This window comes from Rhinoderma darwinii, chromosome 3 (genome assembly GCF_050947455.1).
Source record: "Rhinoderma darwinii isolate aRhiDar2 chromosome 3, aRhiDar2.hap1, whole genome shotgun sequence".
NCBI classification, from domain to species: Eukaryota; Metazoa; Chordata; class Amphibia; order Anura; family Rhinodermatidae; genus Rhinoderma; species Rhinoderma darwinii.
In genome coordinates, this window is record NC_134689.1 from 2,752,449 (window position 1) to 2,770,523 (window position 18,075).

At 42.3% G+C, this 18,075-nt stretch overlaps 1 protein-coding gene across 1 annotated transcript in view; it reads left to right on the forward strand.

Moving 5' to 3' along the window:
• Positions 1–10,259: 10,259 nt before the first annotated feature.
• IRAG2 (inositol 1,4,5-triphosphate receptor associated 2) overlaps positions 10,260–18,075 on the forward strand; it is a 51,540-nt gene continuing 43,724 nt past the window's right edge. The window contains exons 1-4 of the mRNA XM_075855652.1: positions 10,260–10,361; positions 12,968–13,566; positions 16,727–16,834; positions 16,956–17,136. Of these exons, the coding sequence (XP_075711767.1) occupies positions 12,984–13,566; positions 16,727–16,834; positions 16,956–17,136 (872 nt within the window). The 5' untranslated portion in view covers positions 10,260–10,361; positions 12,968–12,983. The remainder of the gene's footprint in view (positions 10,362–12,967; positions 13,567–16,726; positions 16,835–16,955; positions 17,137–18,075) is intronic.

Here is an 18,075-nt window from a genome sequence, read left to right on the forward strand (position 1 = left end):
ATATCCTCCAGAGACATTACATCATATGTGACTGATATCAGCCGCTCCTCTTATAACACTCCAGCACTATTATATCCTCCAGAGACATTACATCATATGTGACTGATATCAGCCGCTCCTCTTATAACACTCCAGTACTATTATATCCTCCAGAGACATTACATCATATGTGTGACTGATATCAGCCGCTCCTCTTATATCACTCTAGTACTATTATATCCTCCAGAGACATTACATCATATGTGACTGATATCAGCCGCTCCTCTTATATCACTCCAGCACTATTATATCCTCCAGAGACATTACATCATATGTGACTGATATCAGCCGCTCCTCTTATATCACTCCAGCACTATTATATCCTCCAGAGACATTACATCATATGTGACTGATATCAGCCGCTCCTCTTATATCACTCCAGCACTATTATATCCCCCAGAGACATTACATCATATGTGTGACTGATATCAGCCGCTCCTCTTATATCACTCCAGTACTATTATATCCTCCAGACATTACATCATATGTGTGACTGATATCATCCGCTCCTCTTATATCACTCCAGCACTATTATATCCCCCAGAGACATTACATCATATGTGTGACTGATATCAGCCGCTCCTCTTATATCACTCCAGTACTATTATATCCTCCAGACATTACATCATATGTGTGACTGATATCAGCCGCTCCTCTTATAACACTCCAGCACTATTATATCCTCCAGAGACATTACATCATATGCGTGACTGATATCAGCCGCTCCTCTTATATCACTCCAGTACTATTATATCCTCCAGACATTACATCATATGTGACTGATATCAGCCGCTCCTCTTATATCACTCCAGTACTATTATATCCTCCAGAGACATTACATCATATGTGACTGATATCAGCAGCTCCTCTTATAACACTCCAGTACTATTATATCCTCCAGAGACATTACATCATATGTGACTGATATCAGCCGCTCCTCTTATAACACTCCAGTACTATTATATCCTCCAGAGACATTACATCATATATGTGACTGATATCAGCCGCTCCTCTTATATCACTCCAGTACTATTATATCCTCCAGAGACATTACATCATATGTGTGACTGATATCAGCCGCTCCTCTTATATCACTCCAGTACTATTATATCCTCCAGAGACATTACATCATATGTGTGACTGATATCAGCCGCTCCTCTTATATCACTCCAGTACTATTATATCCTCCAGAGACATTACATCATATGTGACTGATATCAGACGCTCCTCTTATATCACTCCAGTACTATTATATCCTCCAGAGACATTACATCATATGTGACTGATATCAGCCGCTCCTCTTATATCACTCCAGTACTATTATATCCTCCAGAGACATTACATCATATGTGACTGATATCAGCTGCTCCTCTTATATCACTCCAGCACTATTATATCCTCCAGAGACATGACATCATATGTGTGACTGATATCAGCCACTCCTCTTATATCACTCCAGTACTATTATATCCTCCAGAGACATTACATCATATGTGACTGATATCAGACGCTCCTCTTATATCACTCCAGTACTATTATATCCTCCAGAGACATTACATCATATGTGACTGATATCAGCCGCTCCTCTTATATCACTCCAGCACTATTATATCCTCCAGAGACATGACATCATATGTGTGACTGATATCAGCCGCTCCTCTTATATCACTCCAGTACTATTATATCCTCCAGAGACATTACATTATATGTGTGACTGATATCAGACGCTCCCCTTATATCACTCCAGCACTATTATATCCTCCAGAGACATTACATCATATGTGACTGATATCAGCCGCTCCTCTTATATCACTCCAGTACTATTATATCCTCCAGAGACATTACATCATATGTGACTGATATCAGCCGCTCCTCTTATATCACTCCAGCACTATTATATCCTCCAGAGACATGACATCATATGTGTGACTGATATCAGCCGCTCCTCTTATATCACTCCAGTACTATTATATCCTCCAGAGACATTACATTATATGTGTGACTGATATCAGCCACTCCTCTTATATCACTCCAGTACTATTATATCCTCCAGAGACATTACATCATATGTGACTGATATCAGCCGCTCCTCTTATATCACTCCAGCACTATTATATCCTCCAGAGACATTACATCATATGTGTGACTGATTTCAGCCTCTCCTCTTATATCACTCCAGTACTATTATATCCTCCAGAGACATTACATCATATGTGACTGATATCTGCCGCTCCTCTTATATCACTCCAGTACTATTATATCCTCCAGAGACATTACATCATATGTGTGACTGATATCAGCCGCTCCTCTTATATCACTCCAGTACTATTATATCCTCCAGAGACATTACATCATATGTGACTGATATCTGCCGCTCCTCTTATATCACTCCAGTACTATTATATCCTCCAGAGACATTACATCATATGTGTGACTGATATCAGCCGCTCCTCTTATAACACTCCAGCACTATTATATCCTCCAGACATTACATCATATGTGACTGATATCAGCCGCTCCTCTTATATCACTCCAGCACTATTATATCCTCCAGAGACATTACATCATATGTGACTGATATCAGCCGCTCCTCTTATAACACTCCAGCACTATTATATCCTCCAGAGACATTACATCATATATGTGACTGATATCAGCCGCTCCTCTTATAACACTCCAGTACTATTATATCCTCCAGACATTACATCATATGTGACTGATATCAGCCGCTCCTCTTATAACACTCCAGTACTATTATATCCTCCAGAGACATTACATCATATGTGACTGATATCAGCCGCTCCTCTTATAACACTCCAGTACTATTATATCCTCCAGAGACATTACATCATATATGTGACTGATATCAGCCGCTCCTCTTATAGCACACCAGTATTATTATATCCTCCAGCGACATTACATCATATGTGACTGATATCAGCCGCTCCTCTTATAACACTCCAGCACTATTATATCCTCCAGAGACATTACATCATATGTGTGACTGATATCAGCCGCTCCTCTTATAACACTCCAGCACTATTATATCCTCCAGAGACATTACATCATATGTGTGACTGATATCAGCCGCTCCTCTTATATCACTCCAGTACTATTATATCCTCCAGAGACATTACATCATATGTGACTGATATCAGCCGCTCCTCTTATAACACTCCAGCACTATTATATCCTCCAGAGACATTACATCATATGTGTGACTGATATCAGCCGCTCCTCTTATATCACTCCAGTACTATTATATCCTCCGGAGACATTACATCATATGTGACTGATATCAGCCGCTTCTCTTATATCACTCCAGCACTATTATATCCTCCAGAGACATTACATCATATGTGACTGATATCAGCAGCTCCTCTTATATCACTCCAGCACTATTATATCCTCCAGAGACATTACATCATATGTGTGACTGATATCAGCCGCTCCTCTTATATCACTCCAGCACTATTATATCCTCCAGACATTACATCATATGTGACTGATATCAGCCGCTCCTCTTATTACACTCCAGTACTATTATATCCTCCAGAGACATTACATCATATGTGACTGATATCAGCCGCTCCTCTTATATCACTCAAGCACTATTATATCCTCCAGAGACATTACATCATATGTGTGACTGATATCAGCCGCTCCTCTTATATCACTCCAGTACTATTATATCCTCCAGAGACATTACATCATATGTGACTGATATCAGCCGCTCCTCTTATATCACTCCAGCACTATTATATCCTCCAGAGACATTACATCATATGTGACTGATATCAGCCGCTCCTCTTATATCACTCCAGTACTATTATATCCTCCAGAGACATTACATCATATGTGTGACTGATATCAGCCACTCCTCTTATAACACTCCAGCACTATTATATCCTCCAGAGACATTACATCATATGTGACTGATATCAGCCGCTCCTCTTATATCACTCCAGTACTATTATATCCTCCAGAGACATTACATCATATGTGACTGATATCAGCCGCTCCTCTTATAACACTCCAGCACTATTATATCCTCCAGAGACATTACATCATATGTGACTGATATCAGCCGCTCCTCTTATAACACTCCAGTACTATTATATCCTCCAGAGACATTACATCATATGTGTGACTGATATCAGCCGCTCCTCTTATATCACTCTAGTACTATTATATCCTCCAGAGACATTACATCATATGTGACTGATATCAGCCGCTCCTCTTATATCACTCCAGCACTATTATATCCTCCAGAGACATTACATCATATGTGACTGATATCAGCCGCTCCTCTTATATCACTCCAGTACTATTATATCCTCCAGAGACATTACATCATATGTGTGACTGATATCAGCCGCTCCTCTTATATCACTCCAGTACTATTATATCCTCTAGAGACATTACATCATATGTGACTGATATCAGCCGCTCCTCTTATATCACTCCAGCACTATTATATCCTCCAGAGACATTACATCATGTGTGTGACTGATATCAGCCGCTCCTCTTATATCACTCCAGTACTATTATATCCTCCAGAGACATTACATCATATGTGTGACTGATATCAGCCGCTCCTCTTATATCACTCCAGCACTATTATATCCTCCAGAGACATTACATCATATGTGACTGATATCAGCCGCTCCTCTTATAACACTCCAGCACTATTATATCCTCCAGAGACATTACATCATATGTGACTGATATCAGCCGCTCCTCTTATAACACTCCAGCACTATTATATCCTCCAGAGACATTACGTCATATGTGACTGATATCAGCCGCTCCTCTTATATCACACCAGTACTATTATATCCTCCAGAGACATTACATATGTGTGACTGATATCAGCCGCTCCTCTTATATCACTCCAGCACTATTATATCCTCCAGACATTACATCATATGTGTGACTGATACCAGCCGCTCCTCTTATATCACTCCAGTACTATTATATCCTCCAGAGACATTACATCATATATGTGACTGATATCAGCCGCTCCTCTTATATCACTCCAGCACTATTATATCCTCCACAGACATTACATCATATGTGTGACTGATATCAGCCGCTCCTCTTATATCACTCCAGCACTATTATATCCTCCACAGACATTACATCATATGTGTGACTGATATCAGCCGCTCCTCTTATAACACTCCAGTACTATTATATCCTCCAGAGACATTACATCATATGTGACTGATATCAGCCGCTCCTCTTATATCACTCCAGTACTATTATATCCTCCAGAGACATTACATCATGTGACTGATATCAGCCGCTCCTCTTATATCACTCCAGTACTATTATATCCTCCAGAGACATTACATCATATGTGTGACTGATATCAGCCGCTCCTCTTATATCACTCCAGTACTATTATATCCTCCAGAGACATTACATCATATGCGACTGATATCAGCCGCTCCTCTTATATCACTCCAGTACTATTATATCCTCCAGAGACATTACATCATATGTGACTGATATCAGCCGCTCCTCTTATATCACTCCAGTACTATTACATCCTCCAGAGACATTACATCATATGTGACTGATATCACCGCTCCTCTTATATCACTCCAGCACTATTATATCCTCCAGAGACATTACATCATATGTGACTGATATCAGCCGCTCCTCTTATATCACTCCAGCACTATTATATCCTCCAGACATTACATCATATGTGACTGATATCAGCCGCTCCTCTTATATCACTCCAGCACTATTATATCCTCCAGAGACATTACATCATATGTGTGACTGATATCAGCCACTCCTCTTATAACACTCCAGCACTATTATATCCTCCAGAGACATTACATCATATGTGACTGATATCAGCCGCTCCTCTTATATCACTCCAGTACTATTATATCCTCCAGAGACATTACATCATATGTGACTGATATCAGCCGCTCCTCTTATAACACTCCAGCACTATTATATCCTCCAGAGACATTACATCATATGTGACTGATATCAGCCGCTCCTCTTATAACACTCCAGTACTATTATATCCTCCAGAGACATTACATCATATGTGTGACTGATATCAGCCGCTCCTCTTATATCACTCTAGTACTATTATATCCTCCAGAGACATTACATCATATGTGACTGATATCAGCCGCTCCTCTTATATCACTCCAGCACTATTATATCCTCCAGAGACATTACATCATATGTGACTGATATCAGCCGCTCCTCTTATATCACTCCAGTACTATTATATCCTCCAGAGACATTACATCATATGTGTGACTGATATCAGCCGCTCCTCTTATATCACTCCAGTACTATTATATCCTCTAGAGACATTACATCATATGTGACTGATATCAGCCGCTCCTCTTATATCACTCCAGCACTATTATATCCTCCAGAGACATTACATCATATGTGACTGATATCAGCCGCTCCTCTTATAACACTCCAGCACTATTATATCCTCCAGAGACATTACATCATATGTGACTGATATCAGCCGCTCCTCTTATAACACTCCAGCACTATTATATCCTCCAGAGACATTACGTCATATGTGACTGATATCAGCCGCTCCTCTTATATCACACCAGTACTATTATATCCTCCAGAGACATTACATATGTGTGACTGATATCAGCCGCTCCTCTTATATCACTCCAGCACTATTATATCCTCCAGACATTACATCATATGTGTGACTGATACCAGCCGCTCCTCTTATATCACTCCAGTACTATTATATCCTCCAGAGACATTACATCATATATGTGACTGATATCAGCCGCTCCTCTTATATCACTCCAGCACTATTATATCCTCCACAGACATTACATCATATGTGTGACTGATATCAGCCGCTCCTCTTATATCACTCCAGCACTATTATATCCTCCACAGACATTACATCATATGTGTGACTGATATCAGCCGCTCCTCTTATAACACTCCAGTACTATTATATCCTCCAGAGACATTACATCATATGTGACTGATATCAGCCGCTCCTCTTATATCACTCCAGTACTATTATATCCTCCAGAGACATTACATCATGTGACTGATATCAGCCGCTCCTCTTATATCACTCCAGTACTATTATATCCTCCAGAGACATTACATCATATGTGACTGATATCAGCCGCTCCTCTTATATCACTCCAGCACTATTATATCCTCCAGACATTACATCATATGTGACTGATATCAGCCGCTCCTCTTATATCACTCCAGCACTATTATATCCTCCAGAGACATTACATCATATGTGTGACTGATATCAGCCGTTCCTCTTATATCACTCCAGTACTATTATATCCTCCAGAGACATTACATCATATGTGTGACTGATATCAGCCGCTCCTCTTATATCACTCCAGTACTATTATATCCTCCAGACATTACATCATGTGTGTGACTGATATCAGCCGCTCCTCTTATATCACTCCAGTACTATTATATCCTCCAGAGACATTACATCATATGTGTGACTGATATCAGCCGCTCCTCTTATATCACTCCAGCACTATTATATCCTCCAGAGACATTACATCATATGTGACTGATATCAGCCGCTCCTCTTATATCACTCCAGCACTATTATATCCTCCAGACATTACATCATATGTGTGACTGATATCAGCCGCTCCTCTTATATCGCTCCAGTACTATTATATCCCCCAGAGACATTACATCATATGTGACTGATATCAGCCGCTCCTCTTATATCACTCCAGCACTATTATATCCTCCAGAGACATTACATCATATGTGTGACTGATATCAGCTGCTCCTCTTATATCACTCCAGCACTATTATAACCTCCAGAGACATTACATCATATGTGACTGATATCAGCCGCTCCTCTTATATCACTCCAGTACTATTATATCCTCCAGAGACATTACATCATATGTGTGACTGATATCAGCCGCTCCTCTTATATCACTCCAGCACTATTATATCCTCCAGAGACATTACATCATATGTGTGACTGATATCAGCTGCTCCTCTTATATCACTCCAGCACTATTATAACCTCCAGAGACATTACATCATATGTGACTGATATCAGCCGCTCCTCTTATAACACTCCAGTACTATTATATTCTCCAGAGACATTACATCATATGTGACTGATATCAGCCGCTCCTCTTATAACACTCCAGTACTATTATATTCTCCAGAGACATTACATCATGTGTGACTGATATCAGCCGCTCCTCTTATAACACTCCAGCACTATTATATCCTCCAGAGACATTACATCATATGTGTGACTGATATCAGCCGCTCCTCTTATATCACTCCAGCACTATTATATCCTCCAGAGACATTACATCATATGTGTGACTGATATCAGCCGCTCCTCTTATATCACTCCAGTACTATTATATCCTCCAGAGACATTACATCATATGTGTGACTGATATCAGCCGCTCCTCTTATATCACTCCAGTACTATTATATCCTCCAGACATTACATCATATGTGACTGATATCAGCCGCTCCTCTTATAACACTCCAGTACTATTATATCCTCCAGAGACATTACATCATATGTGACTGATATCAGCCGCTCCTCTTATATCACTCCAGTACTATTATATCCTCCAGAGACATTACATCATATGTGACTGATATCAGCCGCTCCTCTTATAACACTCCAGCCCTATTATATCCTCCAGAGACAATACATCATATGTGACTGATATCAGCCGCTCCTCTTATATCACTCCAGCACTATTATATCCTCCAGAGACATTACATCATATGTGACTGATATCAGCCGCTCCTCTTATATCACTCCAGCACTATTATATCCTCCAGAGACATTACATCATATGTGACTGATATCAGCCGCTCCTCTTATATCACTCCAGTACTATTATATCCTCCAGAGACATTACATCATATGTGACTGATATCAGCAGCTCCTCTTATATCACTCCAGCACTATTATATCCTCCAGAGACATTACATCATATGTGACTGATATCAGCCGCTCCTCTTATAACACTCCAGTACTATTATATCCTCCAGACATTACATCATATGTGACTGATATCAGCCGCTCCTCTTATATCACTCCAGTACTATTATATCCTCCAGAGACATTACATCATATGTGACTGATATCAGCCGCTCCTCTTATATCACTCCAGCACTATTATATCCTCCAGAGACATTACATCATATGTGTGACTGATATCAGCCGCTCCTCTTATATCACTCCAGCACTATTATATCCTCCAGAGACATTACATCATATGTGTGACTGATATCAGCCGCTCCTCTTATATCACTCCAGCACTATTATATCCTCCAGAGACATTACATCATATGTGTGACTGATATCAGCCGCTCCTCTTATATCACTCCAGTACTATTATATCCTCCAGAGACATTACATCATATGTGTGTGACTGATATCAGCCGCTCCTCTTATATCACTCCAGCACTATTATATCCTCCAGAGACATTACATCATATGTGACTGATATCAGCCGCTCCTCTTATATCACTCCAGCACTATTATATCCTCCAGAGACATTACATCATATGTGACTGATATCAGCCGCTCCTCTTATTTTATAAGATTTAGGGTATGTTCACACGGCTTATTTTCGGCCATTTTTTTGGCTGTAAACGGCTGAAAAACGTCTGAAAAATCGTAAGCAGAATGCCTCCAAACATCTGCAGATTGATTTCAATGGGAGAAACGGCGTTCAGTTCCGATGGGCCGTTTTGTAAAACGGTTGCGTAAAAAAATGCCCGTGAAAAAGAAGTTACGACTCTTAGAATGCGACAGTGAAAAAACAAAAAATAATCCTTGGTCGTTAACGCACAAAATGGGCCGGTCATTAAGGGGTTAAAGAGAATGAAGATTTATAAACATTAGTGCAAGGAAAAATAGGAGGAGTTATTGACGGCAGCCAATCAGATTCCACCGGTCTTTTCTCAGAGGTCGATTGGATCGCAAAAGCCGGAACCTGAAAAAAAACAGGAAATAAATTCCCAACAATTTCACTTTCATTTTTAAAGCAAATAAGTAATTAAAATTTAAATAAAAATGAGAAGAAAAATGAACGGGTGAGGTCATGTGATGCTGCAGTACTGGGTTGTGTCCACATGGGGGCAGCATCTGAGCAGTTCTCCAGGGGGAGGGGGCATCAGGGGCACATATGTGGCTGAGTGCAGCAAACACCTGCTGTTTAGATGATGAGAGTCTGAATCCCTGCAGAGGGGAAGATACTGAACCTCCAATCTGTAAAACTTCCAGCAAAAGACATCAGAGATTACAGGTCAGTCCTTGTCTGGAGCGTTATATGTGTATAATATCATTATAATGGCTTAGTGCTCTGTTACTGGTGTATAATATCATTATAATGACTCGGTGCTCTGTTACTGGTGTATAATATCATTATAATGGCTCAGTGCTCTGTTACTGGTGTATAATATCATTATAATGGCTCGGTGCTCTGTTACTGGTGTATAATATCATTATAATGGCTCAGTGCTCTGTTACTGGTGTATAATATCATTATAATGGCTCGGTGCTCTGTTACTGGTGTAAAATATCATTATAATGGCTCGGTGCTCTGTTACTGGTGTAAAATATCATTATAATGGCTCAGTGCTCTGTTACTGGTGTATAATATCATTATAATGGCTCAGTGCTCTGTTACTGGTGTATAATATCATTATAATGGCTTAGTGCTCTGTTACTGGTGTATAATATCATTATAATGGCTCAGTGCTCTGTTACTGGTGTATAATATCATTATAATGGCTCGGTGCTCTGTTACTGGTGTATAATATCATTATAATGGCTCAGTGCTCTGTTACTGGTGTATAATATCATTATAATAGCTCGGTGCTCTGTTACTGGTGTATAATATCATTATAATGGCTCGGTGCTCTGTTACTGGTGTATAATATCATTATAATAGCTCAGTGCTCTGTTACTGGTGTATAATATCATTATAATGGCTTAGTGCTCTGTTACTGGTGTATAATATCATTATAATGGCTCGGTGCTCTGTTACTGGTGTATAATATCATTATAATGGCTCAGTGCTCTGTTACTGGTGTATAATATCATTATAATGGCTCAGTGCTCTGTTACTGGTGTATAATATCATTATAATGGCTCGGTGCTCTGTTACTGGTGTATAATATCATTATAATAGCTCAGTGCTCTGTTACTGGTGTATAATATCATTATAATGGCTCAGTGCTCTGTTACTGGTGTATAATATCATTATAATAGCTCGGTGCTCTGTTACTGGTGTATAATATCATTATAATAGCTCGGTGCTCTGTTACTGGTGTATAATATCATTATAATGGCTCGGTGCTCTGTTACTGGTGTATAATATCATTATAATGGCTCAGTGCTCTGTTACTGGTGTATAATATCATTATAATGGCTCAGTGCTCTGTTACTGGTGTATAATATCATTATAATGGCTCGGTGCTCTGTTACTGGTGTATAATATCATTATAATGGCTCAGTGCTCTGTTACTGGTGTATAATATCATTATAATGGCTCAGTGCTCTGTTACTGGTGTATAATATCATTATAATGGCTCAGTGCTCTGTTACTGGTGTATAATATCATTATAATGGCTCGGTGCTCTGTTACTGGTGTATAATATCATTATAATGGCTCAGTGCTCTGTTACTGGTGTATAATATCATTATAATGGCTCAGTGCTCTGTTACTGGTGTATAATATCATTATAATAGCTCAGTGCTCTGTTACTGGTGTATAATATCATTATAATGGCTCGGTGCTCTGTTACTGGTGTATAATATCATTATAATAGCTCAGTGCTCTGTTACTGGTGTATAATATCATTATAATGGCTCGGTGCTCTGTTACTGGTGTATAATATGTGGTTATAATGCACTAGTGTCCCCCTAACTAGTGCATTATAACCATATATTATACACAGTGTCCCCCTAACTAGTGCATTATAACCATATATTATACACAGTGTCCCCCTAACTAGTGCATTATAACCATATATTATACACAGTGTCCCCCTAACTAGTGCATTATAACCATATATTATACACAGTGTCCCCCTAACGGTGTATATGACGGCTGCGATGCGCTCGTGTCCCATTCTATCTGTGTAAACTCCTGGGGTTCGTCCACCGGTAACAGAATTGTGGATGGAAAATCCGCAGCAGAAAACCGTAGCAGCAAACCGGGCGACACTGAACAAACCGTATCCGCGCTGCGTGAATATTGCGAGCAGAGATTCCCCCGCGCTGCGTCACTTTGTATATGTGAATTCCTGCTGTGGAAAGTGACTGAGTTGTTTCGTTTCTCAGGAGACGTCACCCCCCCCCCCCCCCCCCAACATTGAGAAAAACGCAGCAAAATCCGCACCTCGTTCCGCCTTATAATGACCTCGTGTCTTATCATTGTATAATTGTCACGTTGCACCGATCCCTCGTTAGGTCCCTGCACACGGGACAGAAATGCTGTGAAATTGCGCAGCGTTTCCGTGAGAGAAATTGACCTGTAGATTGAGCGTCCGCACCGCGGGTCCGTTCTCGCACGTGTTTTCTGCGTTTTTTTTCCTTCATATCTCGTCCGCTTTACTGTCGTACGTTGCGGGATTGTCGCACTGAAGTCCTGCAGCGTTTCCGTCCTTTGTGCAGAGCGTCTAATACCCGTGACTGAGCGAGTCGTCGCCGTCTGATTACGGAGCGTCCTGCGCCGCGGTGACTACGGTTGGGTTCACACTGTGCGTCTTGGTTGTTCACTCTGATTGGCTGAGAGGGCTCTGGGGAGGGGCTTATGGGACACGTTGAGTCGGGCTCCCGAGTTCAGCACTTTGAGGGTCTGTCCGTCTTTTCCTTCACTGTAACTTCTTCTTCTTCTTCCTCTAGGGAATCACGAGTGGAGATGTCTGAATCCGGCTCCGCCACCAAGCGCCACAACCCGGTGGACAGCATCCGGCGCAAAATCAAAACCATCAAAATGCGAGATCAGGAATCCAACCCGCACTTACAGATCCCAAAGTTTCAGTCCCGAAATTTCGACAGTCCCCAGTCCAGCACCAAGAAAAACCTGGAGGAGGTTCTGAAGAACCGGTCCATGAAGAACACCAGCAAGGACCTGGTCATCTTCTCCAGTCCCGGGACCGGCCCCGTCTTCTCACCCGCGGTGCCGTCTCCGGGTCAGCAGCGCGTGGCGGACAGTGACTCTCCGCTCAGCACCGCGCTCTACTCCACCAGTTTAGCGTCCAAAGAGCAGAACAAGAAGCTGTGGTCGGCCTGCGGGTCCCACAGCTGCTCCACCCCCGTCATCGGACCGCGCGATGCCCACTTCAAGTTTCAGCCCGTCCTCCCCGGCGCCGAGTATAAAAGCGTCATCCTGGAAGACCGAATCCTCCCCTCCGTCCCCGGCTTTTACTATGACCGCAAATCCGACCATTTTACACTGAAATCTCCTGTCGTGAAGAGACTGTCGATGAGTGAGAGCGCAGGTAACGGGGCGTCCGTGTGAGGGGAGCGGGAGGTTATTCAAGGCGACATGTCCCCGATCCTGACGTGATCGTATTCACCATGAAATAACAAGATAACCGGTTTTCTAAGAACTCTGCACTGCCGTTCCTCTATTATTCCTCCTAGAAATGTATATGACGACTGGGTGTTACCAGTTAGGGGTGTGTCCCTACGAAGGATGACCCTGCCCAATCACAATCTCCGACTATGTAGGGACACACCCCATTGACAAGGAAAATGGTAACACCCAGTTGTCAATTTATTAATACGTTTCCAAGAGGAATAACAGAGGAACGGCACAATGCAGAGTTCTAAAATAAATAACAATACATGTCCAGAGAGGAGAGCGGTGCTGATGTGGCCTCCTGTAGGTCTGCAATACTAAATTCCCAACATACACTTACTAATAACACAGGAAACAATGTCACTAAGGCCTTCACACGAACGTCGCACGGACCTATGTTAGTGAATGTGGCCGTTCAGACTGTCCGTGACTTTCACGCAGCGTAAAACTGACGACATGTGCGACATTTGCCCGTGATTCACGCAACAGCAGTAAAATAAATAAATGAAAAACCGAAAAGCACCTCCTGCTTTTCTGTTTGTAAATCTAAAACCAGCCGCACACCATATGCTGATGGCACACAAACCTTTTGCACGCGCGGGGCTGTGACAACCTCTCAGTAACAGGGGGCGGGGCTGTGACAACCTCTCACACATGATATACAGGCTGGTTGTCAGTAGTAATAGATGAATAGCTGTTACTGTATATAAGATGTGTGAATCATGTCTGATCACATGTAATTATATTATATATCAGTGATGTCAGTAACAGGGGGCGGGGCTGTGACAACCTCTCACACATGATATACAGGCTGGTTGTCAGTGGTAATAGATGAATAGCTGTTACTGTATATAAGATGTGTGGATCTCATGTCTGATCACATGTAATTATATTATATATCAGTGATGTCAGTAACAGGGGGCGGGGCTGTGACAACCTCTCACACGATATACAGGCTGGTTGTCAGTAGTAATAGATGAATAGCTGTCACTGTATATAAGATGTGTGGATCTCATGTCTGATCACAATGTAATTATATTATATATCAGTGATGTCACTAACAGGGGGCGGGGCTGTGACAACCTCTCACACATGATATACAGGCTGGTTGTCAGTAGTAATAGATGAATAGCTGTTACTGTATATAAGATGTGTGGATCTCATGTCTGATCACAGTGTAATTATATTATATATCAGTGATGTCAGTAACAGGGGGCGGAGCTGTGACAACCTCTCACACATGATATACAGGCTGGTTGTCAGTAGTAATAGATGAATAGCTGTTGCTGTATATAAGATGTGTGGATCTCATGTCTGATCACAATGTAATTATATTATATATCAGTGATGTCAGTAACAGGGGGCGGGGCTGTGACAACCTCTCACACATGGTATACAGGCAGGTTGTCAGTAGTAATAGATGAATAGCTGTTACTGTATATAAGATGTGTGGATCTCATGTCTGATCACAATGTAATTATATTATATATCAGTGATGTCAGTAACAGGGGGCGGGGCTGTGACAACCTCTCACACATGATATACAGGCTGGTTGTCAGTAGTAATAGATGAATAGCTGTTACTGTATATAAGATGTGTGGATCTCATGTCTGATCACAGTGTAATTATATTATATATCAGTGATGTCAGTAACAGGGGGCGGGGCTGTGACAACCTCTCACACATGATATACAGGCTGGTTGTCAGTAGTAATAGATGAATAGCTGTGACTGTATATAAGATGTGTGGATCTCATGTCTGACCACAGTGTAATTATATTCTATATCAGTGATGTCAGTAACAGGGGGCGGAGCTGTGACAACCTCTCACACATGATATACAGGCTGGTTGTCAGTAGTAATAGATGAATAGCTGTTACTGTATATAAGATGTGTGGATCTCATGTCTGATCACAATGTAATTATATTATATATCAGTGATGTCAGTAACAGGGGGCGGGGCTGTGACAACCTCTCACACATGATATACAGGCTGGTTGTCAGTAGTAATAGATGAATAGCTGTTACTGTATATAAGATGTGTGGATCTCATGTCTGATCACAGTGTAATTATATTATATATCAGTGATGTCAGTAACAGGGGGCGGGGCTGTGACAACCTCTCACACATGATATACAGGCTGGTTGTCAGTAGTAATAGATGAATAGCTGTTACTGTATATAAGATGTGTGGATCTCATGTCTGATCACATGTAATTATATTATATCAGTGATGTCAGTAACAGGGGGCGGGGCTGTGACAACCTCTCACACATGATATACAGGCTGGTTGTCAGTAGTAATAGATGAATAGCTGTGACTGTATATAAGATGTGTGGATCTCATGTCTGATCACAATGTAATTATATTATATATCAGTGATGTCAGTAACAGGGGGCGGGGCTGTGACAACCTCTCACACATGATATACAGGCTGGTTGTCAGTAGTAATAGATGAATAGCTGTTACTGTATATAAGATGTGTGGATCTCATGTCTGATCACATGCAATTATATTATATATCAGTGATGTCAGTAACAGGGGGCGGAGCTGTGACAACCTCTCACACATGATATACAGGCTGGTTGTCAGTAGTAATAGATGAATAGCTGTGACTGTATATAAGATGTGTGGATCTCATGTCTGATCACAATGTAATTATATTATATATCAGTGATGTCAGTAACAGGGGGCGGGGCTGTGACAACCTCTCACACATGATATACAGGCTGGTTGTCAGTGGTAATAGATGAATAGCTGTCACTGTATATAAGATGTGTGGATCTCATGTCTGATCACAATGACGTTATATAATATATCAGTGATGTCAGTAACAGGGGGCGGGGCTGTGACAACCTCTCACACATGATATACAGGCTGGTTGTCAGTAGTAATAGATGAATAGCTGTTACTGTATATAAGATGTGTGGATCTCATGTCTGATCACAGTGTAATTATATTATATATCAGTGATGTCAGTAACAGGGGGCGGGGCTGTGACAACCTCTCAGTAAGAGGGCGGGGCTCTGACCACCTCTGTGATTGATGTAGCATATAATCCCTGTCGTCCTCTTGTAGGTCTCAGGCGTGTGATAGAGAACAAGCCGGAGCCGTGTGACATCAGTCTGATCTGTGAGGAGGACTTGTTGGACAGCATCTTCCATGCGTGTGACACGGAGCACAGAGGTGAGGGGGGGGGGGTGACTGGTCACATGATGGGTATTGTTATGGGGGTATTGAGATTATGGGCGGTTGTAGCGTCCTGTCGTGAGTCTGATTCGCCAGTTTTGACCGTTCTTGGTATTAGGTAAAGTGGCCGTGTCCAAGATTGTGGATTATCTGCGTTACACGACGAGTCGCGGCTCTGAGGACAGCGGCCTCAGCGAGCTGTGTAATATGCTGGACCCGGAGCAGAGGGACATATCGATGGACCTGGACACCTATCACGCCATCATGAGGGAGTGGGTGGACGACTGCAGGAACAATGGGTGAGGGTCTTAAAGGGGGTTTCCATTATTCACTTTCTATCCTGCTGGGGGGGGTCACTCAGCTTTACAGGGGCCCCAGGTGCACATAATGGGGAGCTCTACAGCTTTACAGGGGCCGAGGTGCACATAATGGGGAGCTCTACAGCTTTACAGGGGCCCCAGGTGCACATAATGGGGAGCTCTACAGCTTTACAGGGGCCCCAGGTGCACATAATGGGAAGCTCTACAGCTTTACAGGGGCCCAGGTGCACATAATGGGGAGCTCTACAGCTTTACAGGGGCCCCAGGTGCACATAATGGGGAGCTCTACAGCTTTACAGGGCCCCAGGTGCACATAATGGGGAGCTCTACAGCTTTACAGGGGCCCCAGGTGCACATAATGGGGAGCTCTACAGCTTTACAGGGCCCCAGGTGCACATAATGGGGAGCTCTACAGCTTTACAGGGCCCCAGGTGCACATAATGGGGAGCTCTACAGCTTTACAGGGGCCCCAGGTGCACATAATGGGAAGCTCTACAGCTTTACAGGGGCCCAGGTGCACATAATGGGGAGCTCTACAGCTTTACAGGGGCCCCAGGTGCACATAATGGGGAGCTCTACAGCTTTACAGGGCCCCAGGTGCACATAATGGGGAGCTCTACAGCTTTACAGGGGCCCCAGGTGCACATAATGGGAAGCTCTACAGCTTTACAGGGGCCCAGGTGCACATAATGGGGAGCTCTACAGCTTTACAGGGGCCCCAGGTGCACATAATGGGGAGCTCTACAGCTTTACAGGGCCCCAGGTGCACATAATGGGGAGCTCTACAGCTTTACAGGGGCCCCAGGTGCACATAATGGGAAGCTCTACAGCTTTACAGGGGCCCAGGTGCACATAATGGGGAGCTCTACAGCTTTACAGGGGCCCCAGGTGCACATAATGGGGAGCTCTACAGCTTTA